General features: G+C 29.7%; 1 protein-coding gene across 4 annotated transcripts in view; it reads right to left on the reverse strand.

Annotated features, from left to right (window-relative positions):
* Positions 1 to 396: 396 nt before the first annotated feature.
* Ire1 (serine/threonine-protein kinase/endoribonuclease Ire1) overlaps positions 397 to 25,371 on the reverse strand; it is a 58,172-nt gene continuing 33,197 nt past the window's right edge. For all 4 annotated transcript variants that reach the window (XM_076453354.1, XM_076453355.1, XM_076453356.1 and 1 more), the window contains 13 exons: positions 22,893 to 22,974; positions 21,289 to 21,460; positions 18,724 to 19,097; positions 17,139 to 17,208; positions 15,181 to 15,271; positions 14,534 to 14,663; positions 11,562 to 11,721; positions 9,221 to 9,414; positions 7,993 to 8,134; positions 6,494 to 6,621; positions 5,852 to 5,975; positions 4,780 to 4,847; positions 397 to 3,426 (listed from right to left, as the gene is read on the reverse strand). In XM_076453354.1, coding sequence (XP_076309469.1) covers positions 2,584 to 3,426; positions 4,780 to 4,847; positions 5,852 to 5,975; positions 6,494 to 6,621; positions 7,993 to 8,134; positions 9,221 to 9,414; positions 11,562 to 11,721; positions 14,534 to 14,663; positions 15,181 to 15,271; positions 17,139 to 17,208; positions 18,724 to 19,097; positions 21,289 to 21,460; positions 22,893 to 22,974 — 2,578 coding nt within the window. In that variant the 3' untranslated portion in view covers positions 397 to 2,583. The remainder of the gene's footprint in view (positions 3,427 to 4,779; positions 4,848 to 5,851; positions 5,976 to 6,493; positions 6,622 to 7,992; positions 8,135 to 9,220; positions 9,415 to 11,561; positions 11,722 to 14,533; positions 14,664 to 15,180; positions 15,272 to 17,138; positions 17,209 to 18,723; positions 19,098 to 21,288; positions 21,461 to 22,892; positions 22,975 to 25,371) is intronic.

Here is a 25,371-nt window from a genome sequence, read left to right on the forward strand (position 1 = left end):
TACATTAGGATCCAACTCAGAGTGTAAAGCAGCATTACGAGTAACCTTTCAATTTCTTGCCAACTTTGTCCTTCTAATAATTTAACTAAGCTGCATAAAAACAATATTTATCCTCCAATTTCTTTCATTTATACCATCATTACTGTTTGTATTCTGTGGTTTTTACTAAGCTACACTTGCATTTATAAGAAATTAGTTTTTTTCTCCAAATGACCATTAATATTTGTTCTCAAGTTCTCAAGAAGGGAGGGAAGTGCACTTACTTTGTGGTAGCCTACATACATGTAGTGTTTTTAAATGATTATAAATGGTTACTAATACTGTAAATGATAAACACTTATAAACTTTTAGAAATATTTAAAAAAACTAAAATTGAGTTACTAAAAATTCCACAAATGAAAACAGGATCCTGAGTTTTATTAGATAATGTGACCAATACATTTCATTGTTATATACCAAGTACATCTTTTTTCTCTTGTTTAACAAAAGCTTTGTAACTTTTATTTTTATAAAATGATGTTATAACGACTTCACTGGAATGTTTCAAAATTAGTAACACATCATGACGTATGGGAGTTCATCTTTCATAAAATGTCTCCTTTTTTTACTCATTCCTGGTTGGTGTTCAGATTCACTCCTGATATATAAAACTTACTTGGTATATCAAAGTGTACCTTTTAAAAAACATTTTTTAATTGTGGGTTTACTTGCTTGTTGTTAAGCACAGTTACATGATGGGCTGTTCATGCTCTGCCCACTGTGGGTATTGAAACCAAATTTAGTCTTATGAGCATTCAGACTTAATGTTAAGCCTTTAATAGTGGGGAAATTTGTGTTCAAGTTACCTTGAAGATTTTTTTTTTAAACCATGTGTGTGTATGTCACAGAAGTAAAACTCTACCAAGAGATATAGACATGGCATCAGAAAACTCAATACTATGAAAATGTCCACATTTCTGACTATGTTAATTATCAAATTTTTTGAACTTAAAGGAGGATAAAATCTGAAAGTATTCTGATTTTGACAGACACTGTCATCCAAAAATGACCAAGAAAAAAAAAGTCCCCAGAATCAATTAAATAAAAAAAAGGACATGAAATTACAGAATACAAATATATGTAAAAATAAAAAATATGTTTAAAGGAATTCAATCACCCATACATTTTTTATAATAAAAAACAAATTCACAAGATAAATAAGAAAACAGCATGGCATACTAGTATTTATGTACAACAAAAATAATTCATAATATATAACAATTTATCTTAAGTAAGATCTCACCAAATATATACTATACACTTTTTTTTTAAAATGCCAAGACAGACACAATTTACATCTAGTTTATGTTAACAACAGATCATGTTATGTGCCTCTTGTGGTTTCATACTCACTAGCCTTCAATGTAAACCAAGCAGTTACTAGATAGTACTGTTTTGTCAATTCATGTACAAGGTATTTCTAACCTTAAGGGAAAGCTACATCAAAAGAGGCATTGGGTAATTTTTCTGATTTTGGAGTCCTGATACACCAGAATAGGCACTGTCTAACTGAAACAATTTCAGGTCCTGTCAAACCAAGTTCAGAATATAGCCCTTTTTCTGCTTTCAATGTAATAGGCACTGTCTAACTGTAACAATTTCAGGGTCTTGTTGCACCAAGTTCAGTAAAAGACATTTTTATATTTTTGATGTACCTATAAATCAAGATATGTACCACCTATCTTCTGTACATTGTTACAACAAGTTGAACATGTTATTAATTTGGTTGGCTTAGCCAACTTGAATGGGTTGACCCAGCATGCAAAAAAGGACTTGTTTAAATAAACGTAATCAATCAATTCTTTAACTAACTGTGAAGACAGAAAAACAAAAGCCTGTGATTTTGTTTCACTTGTAATTTTGGCTTATTAAAAAATGGTTTTAACACTCATCTCTGAAAATATACAATAGGTACACTAGGAGAAGAAGACTGGTAATAAACAAAAGATACTCATTGTGACAAAGAATCGCTAACATCTGTTATTTGTAAAAAAAATACATTTTCGTTTGTATTATTCCATTTAAAGTTATAGAAATAACAGCTAAATGACTTAAATTATCATCTGGACTTTTTTTTTTTTTTTTCATAAAGTGAATGTCTTTTTGGTTCTCTTAGGCCCACCACCATTGAATAAACATCTGGTATTAAAGTTTTACCAGACTTATCTTAAACATTCTGCACACAGGCTCATATTCATGTTAATGTCTGAAAACCTTCATAATTTATCACACAACAACAAGTGCTCTTCTATAAATAATCATTCTGAATAGTTGTAGGTATAGATATAAAAATAGATTTCCATCATAATTATACTGTAGGTGAAATATAAGTGAATAAATACAAATATATATGGCATAAAAATATCAGTCCTTAACGTTTGGTTTTTGAGATAATGTACAGCACACAATACCTACATCACAGAGAATGATCAGTAAATGCTATTCTTTCACAATCAACGTTTATATATCATTTTGTTAAAAGGTAAAAAAAAACTTGGTTTGGAGTGTAACAAAGAATATCACGATCAAATGAAAACCTAATAATTAGGATTCAACCTGTTCATTCTTTAAAGATTTGTGCCTCAGCCTTAATTTTTTTCTGGATGATTTTTTTTGTACCTTCTGGGGTGAAACTCTGCAAGTGAAGTTATCATGCTGTTTGGGAGAATATTCTGGAATGTTTCTTTGAAGTGTCTCTGAAGAAAGCGAGCTGATTTCTTCTGGTGAAAACTGCACATGTACTTGACTGGAGAAAACAGGGTAAAATTCTGGCCTAACTATCTTCACAGACTCTTTATTAAAGTCCTCAGTTAAGCTTCTTGTTGCATTATCACTGATTTTGACATCTGAACTGAAAAGGTTGTTTTTTGGTGCTTCGCTCTTAACATTTTGAGCAGCTTGTTCTGTTGGACATGTTACAACATCCATGATACCTTGTCTGTATTGTGAAGGGCGAGCCAAATCAGACTTAACACCTTCCACAAACTGATTCACTAAAATATTTTGTCCTTCGTCTGCTCTAGGAATGGATTGTTTAATACACTGAGCTTCTCCATTAATGTTTACAGTATCCATAGAAGTGTTGGGAATAGCTTTTTCAGCTGCAACTGCTGCTACGATACTCCCATACTTTTTGATCAATGTTCGTCGCCACTTCCAAGGTGAGCCGGGAGTAAAGGATTGGGTGTTCTTGTCCACCAACAATGGGAAAAAACTGTTTTTATCGTAGTAACAAGAAAATACTGCCTCATCTTTACAACACTGTAGAGATAAGTAGGAATGAATTAGGAGTCGAGGAAAACGAGATGTGAAATAATCCACAAAATGCTCTGGAACAGACCCCAAAGACACCTGCAGCTCACTTGAAAGTTCTCGATAGTGGTGTTTCTGTGTATGTTAGAAATGATTAAAATTTAGTTCACCTACTTATGACTATCATGTGACATATTTTATTTTAAGCCAAAAATTCAACACAATAGGAACGAATAGCAATAGTTACTGCAAAAAAATGTTGTATTTTATATATGATAAATACAACATATTTTGAAATAAAACATTATATTTTATCCATTTCACTGTAATCTATAACTGAAACTAGATTCAAGACAGTAAATAAATAACTAATTCAAAATTTGAGATGAAGAACATTACATGTGTAACAAGATAAAACTGTTGAAAGAATAAAGCTGGGTGATCGTAAAATTTGATAACCGATTACTCATTAAGTTGAATGATCCATTACACTCAGCTAATCAATAATTCTCACAAAAGACTTAGGTAGTTGGAATAATTAAAAATAATAACTGGAAACATTCATTTTGATTAGTTCTATATCTTTATTAATTGTCAATCCAACTGTACAAACTTTAATTAATCAAAACTAATAATGAGAAATCACAATAGAAATATTTTGATAAGTTTGATTGTACGAATAACTGAAAACAACAACTTTGATTAATTATTATTTGTGTAATGTTATTTAATTAATTAAATCATAATTTTAATTTATATCACACTACATGATGCTCACAAACAACTGATTAACTGAATTAAATCCCTTGCTCTATAAAGAATTAACACTTAAGTGTCATAATGACAGAATTTTTTCATCTTGCATATTAACATTTGTACAATTTATGCATATGATTTTCACACATCAACTGATTGTTTAACAAGTTTTTAACCTTTGTCCATCTCAGCCAAAATAAGTTGATCAAAGTTTGAGATGTTAGCTGATTGTTTAGCTTTGGTTTCGTTCTTTGAAACTATTCAGTTTTCAAACTAATCTATCTTAGTTTCAGAAAGAGCTAATAATATCTCTCATGTTACGTATATTAGTTATTCTACAAACCAAGAAAAGAAAATGACAAATTCAAGAGAACTATAATGTAAAACCTCATAAGAGTTACCATAAAACTATCACAGTTTCTGTGTTGAAGTTCTGTTATATTTCAGAAGATGTAACACTAATATCAAACCAAATTTGTGTGACAGCTTCGAGTCAGTAGAAGGAATGAAACACCATCCAGAATTATCCTGAAGTTTAGAAATTTACTGTAAACACTTTCAGTCTTACCCCCTCACAAAGTTAACTTGATTCAAATCAAAATATAAACCTCAGTTTATCAGTGCATTTGAAATTCTCTGTATCATTAACAGTCGTAAAAAAACTATGAATAACATTGCTAGAAAATACTGCAATAACACAGATATTAATATTAAATAATACTGACTAAATACCTTATTTCTCATTGCTCTCATTAAGTCTCTCACCAAATGCCCTTTGTAAGTACGAAAACGCATCAAATCTGGAAAAAAAAAAGTGTTAATGGTTGGACTGTTTTAAAAAGCTTTGTTTAATTGACTGAGCTATTTTTAATCATTTATAGTAATTCACTACACACGCTTCTTTGTCAAACATACACACATGACTTGGTCAGTCAAAAGGCACATGTGACAATCTTTGACAGTTACATTTAAACTTTAACTTTTTTAACAATTTATGTCGATGAACTTGATTTTTCACAACTTTCTACATTTTAGTTAATTGATTTATAAAAGAAATATTAACACAAATTATCAGTCTTCATCTCTGTGTGTCATATGTTTGTTTTGTGCTCTGTAATTCCCTTACATTTTATAAGGGTTTCAAAGTCTTCTACCAATAAGAAACATAAACTATACATAACAAAAATTGAATCTCCCACCTTGGTGTTTTGCTGACATATCAAAAAGTTTGTCAAATCCACCCTCCCATCTTACTGTGGCTTTCAAGGAAGTTATCTCAGTTGTGTGGTCTTATTTGATGGACAAGTCTATAACCAATAGAAACAGCTTTTTCTTTTACCTCTTCAGAAATTTTACAGTTATTTCTTTTGGCAGATATGCTAGAGAGTTGGTGCAAGATTTCATCGTTCAGCTTCAAGCAGCAAACTTCTATATAACTTAGTTTGTAAGACAGTTAAATTGTAGCAGTTTTGTGAAATTCAATTCTAGTGTGAGAGACATTTTTTGTGTTCTGAAATGCATATTTCAAAAGTAGATGTATTTTTATTTAAATAACCAGCTTCATGAAAACTGCTGAGGCTAAGCTTAATTATGTTCCCTCACACATACAGGGAATACACTTCACTCATAACAGTTGGTTAATTACTTACTGCTGTGATTCACCACCTTTGACCAAGAACTCTTTATACATTCTACAGGGTGGGTCTAATACTAGTATAATAGCAGATTATTATTATTATGCAAATGGGTTTATGCTGTTAACCAATCTTCTGACTACAACCACTGACTAGTAACTTCAACGTACCAGCTTGCAGTTCTGAAGTTATGTGTTCTGTCCAGTCTCCTTTCACCACTTCTAGTCCTCCACGTTCTAAACACATGACAACAGGGCTGTCAGTGGGTTCTTTCTCTATACGGTCACTGACATCCTATGGAAACAAAAACCAAGACTGTAACAAGGTATTTATTTTGATTCAATTACAGTTAAAAATGTAATGACCATGTCATTAACTTTCACTCCATGGAATTACATTTTACCTTGAGCATTTTTATTTAAACTACAACAGCCTTGATTATATTGATGTATCATGAGAAAAGATAAAAAGAACAAGACATTATGAATGCATTTCTCTACATTCCAATGATAGGGTATCTTTATTATATACAAGTAAAAATCAAAATTTCTGGATGTCTATATAAGTAAACCACAAGTTATTCAGTCTACTTACCAACTACATGTCCAAACCTAACAAGAATTAAACCACAATACCAAAGAGAATAATGACTTTCTACCTTAGTTTCCTCCATTTGTATATTCTATATACGTAAACCACAAGTTATTCTGTCTACTTACAGATTACAAGTCTAAACCTAACAAGAATTAAACCACAATACCAAAGAGAATAATAACTTTCTACCTTAGTTTCCTTCACTTGTCTATTCTCACCTGAAAGAATGCAAGTTGCTTCATTTTGCACCAAAATATTGGATGTTTAATGACTGCCTGGATGGAAGGTCTTTCATTTGGGTCACTTTTCAGCATTTGTTCCACAAGAGTGCGAGGTACAACATGTTCTGTAAGAAATATGTGAGACAAACAAATTTAAACTGTTGAAACCTTCAGTATTAAAATTATTACAAAACAAAATACACATGCAATTAATATTAAAAAAATCAGAGGGTAAAAATATATTACTTTGAGCATGGCCAAAATATAAAACTTCTATTGTTAATAGTCCAAAATAGAATTTATGGGATTATGAAATGTAGCATAGAAATAAAATAATATGTAAATAGAAATGGTAAAAGGAATGTAAAAAAAAAAGAAAGCAAATAAATAAATAGGGTACAAAATAACCATCAAGTAAAAATACAACATTCCTTATTAAAATAATCTGCAGAGCATTGCTAAAGAAAACTACAATCAGATTATAATGGTAAAGATTATTTGTATGTATTTCAATCTTAAACTTTCAATTTTATTTTAATTCAAACAATTTCTATTTTAATATGAATTTTTTATTTTCTTCAGTTTTGTGTAAACAATGCCACATAGGTTAGTAGTAAATTACAATAATACTGAGAGCAGATTTTTAAAAAAAAAGTCTTTCTTTATTAGCCCTATAATATTTTGATAAATTATAACATGAAATTGTTAAAAATCATTGTCAGTATTATTGTGATATAATGTTAAACAAGCTACCAGTAAGCAGATCATACTTCACTGGTTTACAACATTATATACTGTACAGGTTGTTTCTGTAGCTACTTCAGTGCTTTTGAATTTTATTTGTATTATGATAAACTACTCATTCACCTCAATATATAAGAAAGTGTGCCAACGTCTCTGTAAATAATTAGTCTCATGAAGACAGAATACAAACATTTTAAAACACCCCTAAAATAATTTTCTTATGTGTGTAGCCACATCTGTACAGGACAGTGTATCTATGAGCTTGTCAAATTTTGTTTGTTTTTTGTTTTTGAAATTCATGCAAAGCTACACAATGGCTACCTGTGCTAGCCATCTCTAGTTTATCAGTTTAAAACTAGAGGGAAGGCAGCTAATCATCACCACCCACTGCCAAATCTTGGACTACTCTTTTACCAACAAATAGTGGGATTGACCGTAACATTATAATGGCTGCACGGCTGAAAGGGCAAGCATGTTTGGTGCAATGGAGATTCAAATCCTAATCCACGACCCTCAGAGTAAGAGTTGAACACCTTAACCCACTGGGCATGCCAGGCCAATTCCAAGTTTCTAAATCATCTTAAAGTTATATATTCAAACTGTTTCAGTAGTTTTAATCATCACTCAGACTTCATCAGAAATACCGAAATTACCTTCTTTGAGCTATGATTAAGCCTTATTTTGAGAGAAACATAAGTTCTTGAAAATGTACACCAGTTCTAATTTAAGGTGTTCTGATACCAATTACCTACCATCTCCAGTAACCTCACTCAAGTTATACTCTCCACTAAGTATATTAGCCTGCCTTCTGAGAGAATCACCAAATGGGTGTTTTCCAGAGGATAACACATAGTAGAAGACACATCCAAGAGAGAAGATATCCACTGCACAAGTCTAAATATCACACATAAAAAGAAAAATGTATTAAATCAACCAGTAACGTGTATCAAAATTTATTTTTAAAGTATGTATCAATATTGATGTCAATCATAAAAACAAATCTGTAGTCTTAAGTTATACATTAAAGGTAATAAAAGGTGTGTCACTGATTTATTAAAACTTAGATAAAATAGAACTTTGAATTATAAACAAAGTTTTGATATTGGTGTACATTGATAATAAAGTTGTTTACTTAAATTTTGAATGTAATTCTGTGAAAAAGAGCATGAAAACAAACTTTGACCTTTCCTTAAAACACAGAGTTAAATTCTTTCCTAACCAACGATACATAAAAAATATTTCAGATCATGCATTTTCATTTCAGGAGATGATTAAAGAATTTTTAACTCAGCATGACAAAGAAGAAAAAACAATTTGACAGAGCCAAGAGATTACACACCTTTTAAAATATAAACTCAAAACCACAACTGTTATTTATGCTACAATTACCAACAAATGTGAATATCCACCACAAGAACACTTAATTTTAGCTTTTAGTTGTTAGTGTTGCTGTAATGCAAACAAAAATATATTTTGTAAAGCCTAACTATGTCCCAAAATGTTTAATAATTTAGTACCCAGGTGTGTATAAGTTAATATCCTTCTTTGAACTATGTCTAATTATTAAATATTACTGAAGCATTCAATCAGCCATCCTGAATTATTAAAAAAGAAAGGAACAGTTAGCATAATATTTACTAATAAACTTAAATGAGCAAAAACTAAAAAAAAAATTGTTTTCATCAAGTACAATAATTGGTATTTCCCACATAAAGAGGAAAATACTCTTCCTTTTATAGCAATATAAATGTTAGTTTTAAAGGACTCAAATACGTAATCATCCAGTTTAGTATATTTGAAAAGTGTGGTTAAAATTTTCAGTTAGGAGGACAACAAGCCTTCCAAAAATGTATTTTTTAATTTTTATTTTGCATTGTATGACCCAAGTTTTTAAAGGATTAACTTAATATTACAAATGGTACACATACATACACACACGCATCATTATTCTTCCAATTTTTAAACAACTAAAACTCTTACCGTGCGTTTCTCTCCAGTTAAAATTTCTGGAGCAATCCAACCTTCTGTTCCAGTGGCTCCAGATCTCCTGGAGAAAGACATACGTCCCTGTGCTAGTTTTTTACATAACCCAAAGTCTGAAATCATAGCTTTGATTTCTCCTTTTGAATTGGGCATAGATATCAACACATTATGAGGTTTAACATCACGATGAACTGTAAGAAAGTATATAATAACATTTAAAGATTCTTATGTTTTTCAACAGTTCAAATGTAAAAGAAATTTTATTTTCCTTGTGACAAGTTTCAGCTTTTGGGGTGGCATGTTTTGCCAAACATCAATACAAACGTTTTTCAACAAACCTGGTTCGAATATTCTATGTGAAAAGCAGTCTTAACTACAAACCTGCAGTAGTAAGAAGACACTGAAAATACAAAAATCGTACAACACTGAAAGGGAAGAAAACCTCTGTGTGGTTATTACTGAAAAATGTTGAAGGTACAGACAGTTTTGTACAAAGTACTGGAAAGATACATGTATTTCCCAAATGCTTGAGAAATATGAAACCTTAAGCCCTAAGAGCACACAAAATGATATAATCCACAGTGATGCTATACCTTTAGTTTCCAGTTAAGAACTATTAAGGAAAATATTTGAATTGAATGTTACAAAATACATTTCAGTAGCTTTTGAAAACAAGTTATTATAAACTAATGAGGCTGTAACCAATGTTATACTTTGACCTTTGAAGATTTGAAAAACATTACCAAAACGAAGGAACAAACTTTTAATGGTAGTAATTTACGTATTGATGTCACCATTACTACTAGTTCATATCTGACTGGAAACATTTATTTTACATGTAGTCCCCTGTAAAAGATACTTATTTAAAAATAGTACTTCTCTAATAAAGGATGTTTTCCACTTAAAATCTTTTGTACTTACATGTTTATTGGTTTACTAAGAGTTAGAAGTAAATAGGTGTTGGGTAACAGCTGTTTCATGTGATGAGCAGTCAAATAATGAATCAGCAGTCACACTAACTAAAAGCTTCCAAGGTTGTTTAATTAACTTGGTTCAATGTTGAATACGAAAATTCTCACAAACCACATTTTCTATTACAAGTCAAGACATGAAATGCAATTTAAAAATACTCTATCAGAAGAAGGTGATATTTAAAAGTTATGAGCCAAGTTAAAACACACATTCATTAAAATAAATGGAAACATATCCATTAATTTGATCACTTTTTTATGTATAACTTTTCTTTCTATAGAATAATAAGGTATATAAAGTCAGCAGTTACAAAAAAGACCAGCCAGCATAATGTAACATTTGTTATATTTTTACTGAAATTACCTTCAAAATGTAACATTTGTAGTACGTTATAATTTTACTGAAATTACTTTCAAAATGTAACATTTGTATTTGTAGTATAAGTTTATGAAACTATTTTACAGTTGTAATAAGTTTATTGAAACTTTCAAAATGTAACATTTGTAATATAAGTTTATTGAAACTATCTTCAAAATGTAACATTTGTAATATAAGTTTACTGAAACTATCTTCAAAATGTAATATTTGTAGTATAAGTTTATTGAAACTATCTTCAAAATGTAACATTTGTAATATAAGTTTATTGAAACTATCTTCAAAATGTAACATTTGTAATATAAGTTTACTGAAACTATCTTCAAAATGTAACATTTGTAATATAAGTTTATTGAAACTATCTTCAAAATGTAACATTTGTAATATAAGTTTATTGAAACTATCTTCAAAATGTAACATTTGTAATATAAGTTTATTGAAACTATCTTCAAAATGTAACATTTGTAATATAAGTTTACTGAAACTATTTTCATTTTTGGAAAAAACACACTTGTATAAAAACTCTCATTACACACAAAAAACATGCTTTACATAATACTACACAGAATAACACACACAGATACAAGAAAAAAAAAAAAAAAAAGAAGAGAGACCTGAAATGCCATTGAAAGATATGGACCTCTGTTCTAATTAAAATATTATGACAGCTAGAGTATTTCAGAGTTCCAGCTTTGACCTTAATAATGCATTTAATAAATACATTAATGATATGTATTGTGCAAAAAAGTAAAACATTATTATAAATCTCTGAATGTTTTCAAAATATAAATGTGTTCAAAGGTAAACCTATTTGGTAGTTCAAATTCTCTTACATATAATCTTAGAAATTTCATTCATCTCCTACAACCTTTTTACTTTCTGTAAATACAGAGAATTAATAAAAATAAACATCAATGTTTTTCTGTCTTTAACCTAAGAATAAAATACCAGGATACATTTTTCTCTCTACTGATATTTTTATTATACATACCAATATCTAGTGAATGAAGGTGTGCTATACCAGATGAAGCTTGGTAAAGAAGTATCGTAGGCATAAGGTTTCTTCTATCAAATGCTGGTTTTTCTACATACTCGGACAGTGTTGCAGAACATAACTCTAAAGCAATGTAACGAAACTGCTTGTCTTCTTCCTGAGAATAAGAAATTAAAACAATATAATCAGTGGATTTTTTTTATGAAGCCTGTTACATAACCAAGGAGATATTAGATCATACATTTATATTCTCTTGCAAATATGTATTTTAGATGCAATTTTAAGGTTAGTTCAACACATAAAAGTAAACACAAAGTCAAGCTTATGTCATTCAATAGCATGAAACAATAACTTAACATGCCATTTTTCACAAAACTTAATAATGTATGATTTACTCTGATTGGTGCTAAAAGAAATAAAACATAACAATCTCAGTTTCTCTTTCTCGACCAATACATTTTATTTTTCTTAAGTGTTACAACACAGCTTCTCAAAATACAATAATGTTTAAGATTTTGAGCAGAATATGAAATCTAGTTAATCCTTTTGTAACAAGTCATGGGTCAAGGGCCATGTCATCACATTTACTGACTTGCATTCAAACTTTAATATCATACAAGTGTTAATTTCTTAATTTAAAAGTAAATATTAAAATAGCACATTTAAATGTAGATTTTAGTAAGTCATGTTATATTAAATGCAGAAATGTTTGTGATGCCAAAATACTGAGTCTGTAGTTTTGTACAAATTAGGAACTCAAAATACTAATATTAACAAGCTACAATATAAAATAAGAACCTCATATCTTTTTACTTTGCTAAGATATGGCTAATGTACCGAATTAAATACAGTTGCCCCAATTCACTTCTTTCCCTTTTTGGAAACAGTTCCTTATATGAACTTACTTCAATATATGACATGCAAATAAACAATTGCAGCTTAGAATGTACCCATAGTGGTTTTCTCAGTCATTTCAATCTGTGAAAAGCCTACCATATTCTTTCAATTCAAGATTTCAAGATTTGTGTCTTTAGTCTAAATACATCTTAGTTACTAAGTTTCATAAATTATAGTGGAATTCTTTGATATCAGTATAGTTGTTTATGATATTTTGGTTATTCAACTGTATAAATATAAAACTTAAAAAAAAAACAAAACAAAACACACACACGAAAAGGCTTAGCAACCTACATCCAGCAGCAACCCAATACAAAGGTTGTAGAGGGAAGACATAATTGTTGGCTTTACTTTTTCATTTACTGTTCTATATTTTAAGAAAAATAAGTTTAATAATTTATTTCTAAATAGTAATAATATATATACATATATATAAATATAATAATTGAAATGGGACCGTATACTACAAAATACTATAGTCCACTAAAACACAGCCTAAAAGACAGAGAAGACATAAAGGTCAGTCTTATATTACTGGATACATAATTTGATTGCATATGTACCATGTCAATGCAAGTTATGTAATGTTGGTTAGGGATCACTGGAAGGTCAATGTAATAAAAAATATATAAATATATAGCACTATGAGACTTAAGCTACTTAGACTAAATATTTGTATTTTTATGTTATAATATGTAGTAATTCAAGCATTAAAGAATAATAATTTATATTTCCTAATTTTTATGATGGTTACAAGGTTGGTCAAATGACAGACCCTACACAAAGTATAGAAAATAACATAAAATACAAAGTCTTACTGAAAACAATTGTTTGAAATGTATTTAGGAGGTTTTAGACATTAGGCAAATAATATTTGAGATTTTTGGGATAAAAATAGTTTTTTAATCATAACATGAAATCACTTTGCACTCAGACAAGTAATGAAACAAGTTATTTTCACAACAAATCTTTAGTAAAAATATTTCATTAAAAAAACTGATTTTTGTTATACAAAAACCTTGTAATCTTTACTAAAAGTTTAGAAAATTTTTGTGAAGATACAGATGTTGTATGAAAGTTATAGTGCAAATAATTAATGTGTACAAATGTGTAGACAAACACCTGTCTATTATACCAAGCCTATAGTGAAAGGGTTAACTATGTTGACTAGTAAGAAAAACCTTGTTTATAGTCCTTCCTCAATCTTATACATTTAGAAGAAATAAGAACTAAGAGAAAATAATATAGAAGTTATTGTACCACAAAATATAAATCACACTTCTGAAATAAAGCTTTTAGCAGGGGAGGCATTTGGATAAACAAACATACATATAAAGATGTCTAGATAGTGAAAACTATTCCAACAAATACAAGTTAAATGAGAAATGCACAAACCTGAGACTCAAAAATTTTGCATAATTATTAGTTAATCAAACAGATGGATACACCATTTGAGATTTTCTATTTTATTTCTTTACCAGTAATTTCATTGCATGATATACAGCTACTAGATTAACAACAGGGCTAAAGAGGAAAGTATTATAAAAATAATACAGAGAGTTTTAATACATAGAAATAATGAATAAACAACAGAGAGTACAGGAAAAAAAAAAGGCATGTATTAATAACTATTTTAAGCCTAAAAAAAACAAAAAAAACCTTCATTTATGTTGTCAAGTTAGGCCTAGCAATTTCATTTAAAAGAATCCACAATGTCAATTGGCAAAAGAATTTCTAACATAATGATCTCTTATGGTTTTATTTTTCATACTAGGAGTACACACATAGCCTTGCTTAACCATAAAGCACATACACACACAGTTGAATTTTTAAACAATGTTTTCAGTAATTGTTCACATCTATCAAACACTCAATGAACTTTGCAAGCACATAAATAATACACCTTGCTATCAAAATGTAAACACACTGGTTAATAACAATAGAATGAGTTAAAACACGTGCTTCAAATGAAATATAAATAAATAAGTAGAGAGAAGTGCATGTGGTTGAAACTTAATCCTTTCCTCATTGTTAATATTCTTGCTTGAGATACACACACAAAATTTCCTCACCATGCAGAAGTAGCGAATAACATTAGGATGCTCATCAGATTCTCTTAGCAAGTTTACTTCTCTATCAGCAAAATTGAAGCACTCGGGTAAGATTCGTTTTACAGCCACTTGTCTACCATCAAAAGATCCTCTAAGGAGCAATAATGAATTATTTTATGTCTTCATTGTGATAAAAACAAAATTCTGTTTTAAAATGCAAAATACATACAAACACACAGGAAAAGCAAAATACAAATAGTTTTTATTAAATTAACATCCACCAATCCAGTAGACAACTTAAAGTAACAGACATTCACAATTTTTATTTCTTGAGATCTGACATTGGTTTTACTAAAATATGGAAACTTGTTTTTTCTGAGAAAGAGCTTCTAAAAGTTCATGGTGTTTATGCTGAGTCCACAGAATTAAGTTTGAATGTTTGTATTTGAAAAAGCTTTTGTTTTATTTAAAATAAAACATTACCCACACATCAGACTATTTAAAACTTCTTTTTCACACACACACATTTAGAAGTGTTATAGCTAACATTGTTAAAATCAGTTTTTTAGCAAATAGCATTGATAATATAACATTCAAATAATAAAAAATTAAACAAGGAACAATGAAGACACACCATAAATTAAATTTCATAGTTATCTAGATGTTACCTGTAAACAAATGTCCCCTCACATCCATGACCAAGAATGTCATGTGGCGAAAATATTATCTTTCCAACATGGACCCTACCATCTTTATTTTCTGTAAAACCAAATGAAAGTTTTTTTAAAATAACTGTTTTGAGAAACAAAAATCAACAGAACACACACTTTCACATGAGGAAGAAAACACTACTAAATATGAAACTACCTCTTTTTGGTAAACCATATTTCACATGTACTCAAATGTAATGTTTTATATCACACATATATTATAGCTTAAAGTATATATTTATTAACTTGTGGTTTACATTCCCATACAATTAGATAAAATATCATATCTACATCTACAGCAATTAAGCCTAGAATTGTCAGCCTGTTCACATTTTGTGTGTACAGCAGGTAAACCCAGAATTGAAACTTTTCATGTTTTATTTCTGCAGCAATAAAACCTAAAATTGCAAGACTTTTCATGTTTTTATGTCTACAGCAATTACACCTGGAACTGTCAGACTCTCCATGTTTTATGTCTATAGCAGTTTAGCCTAGAATTGTGAAATTTTCAATGTTATGTCTACAGCAGTTATACCTAGAACTGTCAAACTTTCCATGTATTACGTCTATAGCAGTTTAGCCTAGAATTGTGAAACTTTCAATGTTATGCCTACAGCAGTTAAGCCTACAATTATCAGACAACACAAGCTGTCTACAGCAGGTATACCTAGAACTGTCAGACTTTCCATGACATACTTTAATTGTTATGCTTTTTCTAACTTTGTAGACTTTATTTTAAAGCAAACTAAACACAACCTATCATTTTACAAGACTACTTGACTGAAACTAATCATAACAGATCAAAGCCTGCAACTGATCATTTTAACAGTCATATCATAAAGTGAGCATTTAATACTTCTGTTGTTACTTTTCATAAAAAAATCAATGGTATTACCTGTAGTAACAAAACAACGTTCATTACAAATGAAAAATTCTCTCTTACTTATTTTAGACAAAGTTCTTCAATAAATCTCCTTGTATCCAAAATTATTTTTGGAAGAAAAACAATAGCTTATTAATCTATTATTACTTTTTCTTCTGCTTTAACTTTCTTATGTTTACCACAAAAAATGTTTGACACGTTCCTTTCTGGATTAATTTTATGTGTATTTAATGCACATTCTTCTCTCATATACCTTTGTTTAAAGGTAAGGTGTTGTCTTATACAAAGATGCATGTTATTCCCTCATGTATGTATTGTAAATACATCTATAAAGCTCTAAATAACAACATCAGAATTTTATCACCAATGTTAATAAAATGTGGAAGATATAAGTATTCGGTCATGAAAGCTAAATTTTAAATTCTGATTTTATACAGAAGTAATTCATCATAATCAGTACACTGATGTCAAACTGAATTTTATTTTTAAATTTAAAACTTTTTCGTTCTTGTTGAAGATTGCAAATATGTCACTAATTTACATTTGCAAATATGTCACTAATTTACATTCTAACTGTTTATTAGTACTATTACATTCTGTTCTATTTAAAGTTACATTTTTCTGGCTCTTAAGTAATGTTTTTAGTTCATACAATTAAAAAAAAACAATACTTCAATTATAGTTATGAAGCATTCATACCCAGTATTACTTGTCATATTGTTTGAATGTATACTTCTATTTGTATTAAAACTATTTCATTCAAAAGCTGCTTGTAGATGCAATTCCAGTACAATGTCTTCCTGACAGTATAAAATATTTCAAGTTTGTACCCATTGCCTAAAAACACTGTTTAATTACCAAATATAGATAATGTTAATAATGTGAATGCAATTTTTGGCAAATATGTAATTATCATGTAAACAAAGAGTTAGTATTTAAAGAATGAATGTGTAAAACACTATTCTTATATATTTGTCTTTATTTGAAATTGAGTTTCATAACTGAAACTTACAAAAGGTTTTCAAGTACCCACCTTGCAAATGATGTGAATGTATCGGTCGAACCTGCAAACCATTACTTGATGACCTTTGATATTCTTTTGCCTGCAAACCAGTTTTACCATTTATATTAAAAAAAATGTTTTGATTATTCATTCACATCTTGTAAACATAGCTATATTTCTAAGACAAAACAAGAGGTAATGTTTAATTATAAAGGTAAAAATGTACTGTTTAGCAGTACTATTTATACAGTACACACTATCTTTGGTTTAATGAAACAAAACAGTTGATTTAGTCTTTAACTTTTGGACTGGTGTACAGTTCTTTGACAGAGGTTGGAAGATATAAAAGAAATGATGGTTTGAAAACTAAGGACTAAACAAAAAATAAACAATATGGTCATTGCAGTGGGAAAAATACAACTAAAAACACCATATCCAAACTATAGAGTTAATCATTAAAAGAGGCTTAGCTTTGCTTTTTAAATTTGCCATTGCCCATAGTTATTAAAAATGGAATTCTCTAAACTTGTATAACTCAGTGACAAGTGGTAAATAGAATCATAGTTTAGACTTCTTGTTTATAATTAACATGTTAATCAACTTGACTGCTAAATATTTGAAAATGATAAATTAGTAGATATATATTCTAAACATTCTTCAAATCCTATATAAATATTGATTTATTGTGGTGAATAACACACAACTAAAAACTTTTTTATATTTATTTTATGAAGCTACCAACATATTATAATTGTTCGAATTTTTGGAAGTTTAAGTTAAATGCTTTACAAAAAATTCATTGAAAAATTTAGAGAACTGAATCCCATATTAATACAATAAAAATTACTCATTATGGAGGAACACTAATCACACACATAAAATCAGAAGTTATTAAACACAACACTAAATTAAAAATAATATATGCCACTTTCACTGAGAATTAACACTCATAAAACAAATCTTTTGAGGTCAAGCAGGTAAACATTTATACAAATTCTAAAGAACCAAAAAAACTCAATGAAAAATTTTTTATTTAATAAAACTTCAAATATTCTATTTTCACACAATGTTTTATGAGCAAATATGGTTCCAATTGTAGAAAATGTTAACGTGTATTTTTTCACTGCTGAGATGTTTGCAAAGTACTTTTCTACAGAACTGTGCAATAGAAGGGTTTCTAACATATGTAGAAATTTAACCTCCTAGTTTCTTTTACTTAAACTATATATATAAAAACATAGGTAAAGTATATTGTAAGTAAGGACGATTTCAAGTGCTCACACACTCTTCACCACTTCTTTATCCAACAGGAATTATTATATCTTTTAACGTAACGATAACTTGTGGAGTAATGATGTTAAAAATTATAATTTCTTTAATCTTTCATATATTCAGTAGAAGGAAGTTCATTATCTCTGTTAAATTTAGAGAAACAATTTCCACGTTTCTATTTTTCTTTCTATGCAATAATAAATGTCTCTCTAGAGAGATAAACACTGCTCTATCTAGTATAATTAATTCTCATTTACTGTTTTTTAGCTTTAATTCTATATCATAATTACTTTTGTCATTGATGTAGCCTAATTATTAGGAAATAACAAAATACAAGACCAACCTGTGGATAAAGATAGGCAACAAAAATCACTAACAGAATGATCACCAACATCCAAAAGCTAGACAAGTTCTCTACTGATGCTTCTTTCCAAATTTTGCTGATATGTGACAGGGTTGTTGGGGCTGAAGTTTTTCCATCATGATGATGTTTTGTTTTTTTGTCTTTAATATCAAAAGGCGGTGGAATATATCTGTCGGATTTAGTCTTACCAGCATTCTTTGTATTACCGTTAGGACTCATGTCAGGATCTTTTTCCTGGTGAGGTATCCTGGGAAGGATTCTAAGATTAGAACTGGTGCCATCTTCAGTTTTTCCATCAATCATTAATCGAGGGGTGATGGTAGCCAAGGAATACTCAGGTATCTCATAGTGGCCTGCAGAAAATAACAGTTCATCTTGAAAACAAAGTAACTTATAAGTCTAGCAAAAAAGTAAATTACTAAAAATATCAAAAAACAGCAATCATTTTACAGCTTGAGACACACAAGATGAGTAAGCTTCACTTTATCCCAAAGTAAAACCAAAAACTACAAAACTGATTAAAAAAACAACATGTAAACAGTAGTGGTATTTTCAGGTAGTACAAAGACAAGAACCAAAGATTACTTCTTTTATCTCTAAAATAAAAAACTCAAAATTCTACTAAAAAATGAAAATAAAATGTATCTTTACAAGACTCACAACATACAACTGGTTAGTTATGTCTTTAGGACCAAAGTTATTATATTAGAACTGTGTAAGTGCTAGACCCTAACAGGGAGACATACATCACTCAATGAAAACAACTCAAAAGAGAATATTCTACACTCATCATGTTACTTAAGTAAAAATATTTATTTCTCAGATATTTCACAGCAGCACCTGAAATTGCTTTATGAAAATGCTACCATCATAAGTAAGACTATTAACCTTATGTGTACCAGAACAATTTCATGTATAAGAAATAATGGAAACAAGAAAAGCTTATTTGACACAAAAAAAAACCAAAGTTTGTAATAAAGCATTCTTATGAAATATCTGATGATCTAATTCTAGTCTGAGTGCAAGATGACTTTCATATGAAGGACAAATATACTTTATTATAGTTTTCATATTTTATTTACATAACTTGTAGACACTCTTGAATAAATATCTAAAGTTTTTATTCTGTAAAACTTTATATTTTCTTATTCTCTCTACCCTAACACTAACCATAATGAAGTCACCTGAAAAAAAATAAAAAATTTCTTTCTAGAATGACTGTAGTTTGTAACAGACAATTAAAATTATTTACTCCAACAGCTTCAGGCCTCTAACATTTTCACCAATGCATTCCTCAAATTTTACTTGGTTACTCTCGAACCAAGTTTAATTATTTAAACTAGTAGAACAAGGCAATAAATCACCTGAAAAATTGCATACTTCAATGTATGGTAAGCAAAGTATCAAATAACATAACACAGAAGCAATTAGCATGCATACCTTGGGGAGAAATTTATACATATGATTTTTTCCTTCATTTTGTTTATCTACCCTCACAAATTTCTAAGTTTTTAAATTTAATTTCAGAAAGAATTACTGATATTTTTTGAAATATTACACAGGAAGGTAGGGAATAGCATGTAGGTTTCAGTAGAGCAAGGAAACTTTACACTATAAATAAAAGTCATGCCTTTATACATTAAGTGCATAATTTATACCAAACAGAGGAGAAAATAAAGAATCTTAACTGGGCAAGTTGGAGGAAAGAAGTGTCATGTTACACACAAGAGTGAAGAATGGCCATAATCAAATATTTCTCTTTCAAGTTAAGAAACTGAAATTTGAAATATAATGCAAGCTAAAGTACCCGTCCCTAGTGAAGGGAAAATTTTGAGTTAATATATCAACTTAAATTATTTCATGGATTTTATAGAGGTTACTTGTGTTACATCACCCACCACAAAAAGTAATTATTGAGCATCTCAGTCATGTTAACAATAATGTACAATAAACCTATATTTTTATTCTTAAAGTTACATCACAATTTGAAATGTGAATAATAGTATGATTAATTCCCAATAATTTGCTGTAGAATATCCTGCATGCAAAATAAAAATTAAAATTAACATTATTCATACCTGTTCTCCAATTATTTCAAAAATAAATTTTGACCTTACCTGTGCTCACAACTTTTCAAATGGGAGACAGAAAACCACTGCAGTTCTCAATATATATATATAATTAAAATTTGAATTAAGGTTAAGTTTTGGTGCTACATTCACAGGAAATTTTAAAATTAAATTCTGAATATAAAATGTCATAACATACACCAATACTTGAATATAAAATGTCATAACATACACCAATACTTGAATATAAAATGTTATAACATACACACCAATACCAACCACCTGTACACAGTGGATTAATTAAATATGTAATGTATGAATATAAAAACAACTCTGAAATATAAGTCTCAAACACTGATAAATTTAGAACTTTTGTTTTTCTTTAATATTATCAGTAAAAGATGGGTTTTAGAGAATCAAAGAAAAAGAACACTGATGAAACACTGAAAGTAATGAGCAGCACACGGTGACTTGCCAAAAATTAAGACATCTGTTGAATGTGAGGGATCCATCTTCAGAGGAATGTAATTTCCAAACATGGGTATTTCAAAATGATTAACATGTTCTGTGGTATGTTCAGCTGCAGGAATAATAGGTTGGTGTTCAGTCTTAGGGCCTTCTAGCAGTAGTGGCTGAAGCTTTCTAAGCTGAGAAACAAACAAATTGAAATTAATTCATGCCAGTAAAATCAAGCACAATTTGTAACAAAATGTATCCTTATTAACATAAAAGACTTTTATTTTTGTAAGTCAACAAAATTTCGTTATAGAATTATCTCACTGGGTGATAATATCCAATAACAGAACACAAAGTGTCACCAAAAGTTTTCAATATTTAGTAACACCATCAGAAATTAGCTCATGAAATCCTGTAATAAAACATCAAAAAATAAAGAAAAAAATATTCCAGCATGTGCAATTTACAGACATAAGGAACTGTTACTTTTCAATACCAAGTATCAACTGGTTAATAAAGTTGAATGTCATTTCCTTTAGCCAACAGATATGTATGAAGATAAAATAATGCTAATTTGTATTTTCCACAATTTTCTATAATTTGCTTACTTTTAAATGTACTTGTTGGAATTAACTTTAGGACTCAAAACTTTAAAAAAGTACAATCTTTATTTCTGGTGTCAGTGAGGACATTTTTAGAACTTTATAGCTAATATAAAAATGTTAAGAGTTTTTCTTTTTTATTTTATCGTATTTCTGTTTTTATGTTTATAATAGGTTGCTTTGCATTATCCTTAGTGGTTTCTCTCAGTGTTGATATAAAAACTGATTTCAAGAGCTGCTTGAGTAACTTAACTGAATATTAATAATCAATTACAGTGGATAAATTACTTACCTTACCTCCATCATGAGACAAACAAACAAATGAACAAGATATCTAATTGCCTGTCCACACAAAATAAACATATTATCTTAAAATCTGCCATCTGAAGACACAGATTTTTACATAATTATGAATTCAAAGTATATAATGTATCCAACTATCTATCATCTACAGGCAGATAACACGTAATGGTAAATCAGCATTTACCATCTGAGTGTATACAAGTTATTTACCTTGATATATTCTAACATATGATAAACAAAGTAAATCCAACATCATTTAATCCTAAAAGTCAAACCATTTCACTCTATCATCCAACATCAATTTTTTTTATTTTTATGCAGTTCCACATTTGAAATCTTGGAAAGATTCCACAGAAACATTTTATGAGAATTCTTTGCTATCAAACCTCAGCAATCATAAATTACACTTCACAATGCAAGTTTAAATGAGAAACAAACAATGAAAATATAAATGTATTTATTATATGTTCCATTATACTATCATATTCAGAAAATGTTAATATCAAACATGTTTAGTGAAAACACATGTTCTTCAGACTCCCAGATTATTTTTTAAACAACATTTTAATGAGTAACAATTTTTAAAGAAGTAAACAATGAATTTTATTCATCAGGTAGTTTTGAATGCAATTTCAGTTTCACACTACATTTCCTTGTATAAATATGAAAAAAACTGACTTGTAAATTTAATATAAATATCACAAAAAGGTTTACTTACAGTTATGACAGCTGTCAACTCATCTACTAGTGACTTAAGAGCATACAGCCCATGCTTGTGTTGACCAATGTACAATGTTGGACTAAAAGAAAATTATCAAAACTTCAGTAAGCTGAACATTTCTCATTAACATCACTATATTTAATCTGTAATTCACCACAAAACATTCTGACAAATTAACTCACAGAAGAACTTCTCTTGGTGTCATATATACATATATAAAAAGCACAAAAATGTGTGCGATTGTCTGACCCTTATCTAACTACTCCCAGGTCACTGGGCCAATCTCAACCTACTTTGTGGGATGAAAGTTTGGAATAAGAGGCACATTAAGTGGGGTTTCCATCCCCATTATTGCTGTTGTTGACTATTTACTATTTTTGACACCACATCTCTACACAAAAACAAAACAATGTTTATTGTATTTTCTACAGAACGACATACACAGTGTAGGGAGGACACACAAACCTCTTACATACCTCAAAGAGTAAACTAGCAGTCTTTATGAAAAAATACAACAAAATCAAATGGCTACTGCTATTACACTACTTCATAAACTAAGCTGAATTATCTACTCCAGCCACCAACACAAGGCTGACATGAAGAACAGTTTGTTGAATTTTACATGCTTTCTACTTTAACCCATTACCTTTCATCTGCAGCCCATCAGACATCTCTGCCTTCAATGACCATCATTTAACTATCTCTCTCAACATGTGCTCAATCAATTTAATCAACCACATGACCTCTTTTTACTCATTTAAAATCTTTATAGATTTAATACTTCTAACTTTGAACATAATGTGTGTGTCTTCACAAAATTTGGCAGGCTTTCAGTTAACACCGTAATTCTTTCTCATATAATATTATTAGTGAGCATTTTTAATAAACTAAAAGATTTACCCATTAACATATTGCATATTTGTTTTGACTACTCCGTACGCAATGTACTTTCCCTCATCTCAAAAATCTCAAATTTCCTTTGTGTAATCTCTGAAACCTTCTAAATATATTTCACACATTTGTTTCCAATAAAACATTTCATCTGTTATTTTCTCTAATCTAACTCAAAACAGATTCATTTTTTTGGCTGACCCCAAACATCAAAAACAAAATACCCATTTTTTCTTTCTAGAATGACTTCAAACCACAACATGAAACAACATTAGTTTGTCCTAAGTAGTTCATAACAGTATACATCAATTTATAGTTATATTTTATTACCCTTTGAACTGTGTCTCACTACTGTCCACACCACAATATGTTGTAAATCACTTGGGGCACATGCAACAAGATACAATACCGAATTAAATTAATTACATGCTACTTATGTGCACGCCTTGAGAAATAACTTTATTATGCTGTTATCTAATCTAGACTATTCTAAAAAACATCCCTATTTTTACATTTTAGTTGCTTTTATAATAATAAATATGAAAAACAAGAAATAAATTACTTAATCTTTTTTCTTGCTGTTGATTGTCGATTATACTTAAGCCTACATATTTTACACTAATGTTAGAAGTACATTAAATAATTTTCATTTCACAGAACACAAACTAATGACATGCAAAAAAACAGAAAATTTCCCCTAATGTCTTAGCTCTAATCTGTGGAAATATGTAGATCTGGAAGTGTGGAAGGAAGTGGCAAACTTGCTAACATATGAGCTTTGTAAGGAAGTGGCACACCTATTAACATATGAGCTTTGTCCAGCCATCTTTGCAGATCATCTCACAGGGAAGGAGGAAGTGAAATGAGGGTGATAAAAGAATTCCATGCAAGGTTCCAACATTTGTAAAGCTCACACTGAAGGTAACTCACATTGGCACAAATGAGAGGAGCCAGTGTAATCACAAATGGCCACATCTCCACAACTGATAGAACCTCTTAAGCAATAAGTGAATGAGCCAAGAGAGAACTATGAACCAAAAGTTCCACTGAACAGAGACGTAAAGAAGAAAGCAGAGCGCAACTGATATTTAAGTTGAAAAATACCCCTAACTTGACCAGAAATTGAATGGATCGAAGGAATGACTTCTCCAATTTGATTAAACAACCCACCAGAGCTGCTACAGAAAGAAGTTTGTGAGTACAAGTGTCTGATTCCTGCTCAGAATGAGCCAGTCATCCACAGAATGTGGGTAAAGTATAAAAGTCCAAACCATTCGACAAAACACATAAACTACAAAAACAAATCTGAAGGGGAGGGCTTGAAATTGGTAAATTACCCCAAGATAAACACACCAAAGGTAAATGCAAGACTGATGTGCTATAGGGATGTGTAGATAAGTGTTGGATATATCCATTTTTATCATCCACAACCCTGGAAAAAACACCCATCTCAGGGTGAGAATAAACTCCATGCGAACTAGCATAGTGAAATGGGGCGAGATAGATTGATTACCACTTGTCAAAGACCAGTTTTCTTGGCAACAATAAAAGGTTTGGAATAAAGCCCCAGAAAGAATGGAAACTG

The sequence above is a fragment of the Tachypleus tridentatus genome, chromosome 9 (assembly GCF_004210375.1).
Source record: "Tachypleus tridentatus isolate NWPU-2018 chromosome 9, ASM421037v1, whole genome shotgun sequence".
NCBI lineage: Eukaryota > Metazoa > Arthropoda > Merostomata > Xiphosura > Limulidae > Tachypleus > Tachypleus tridentatus.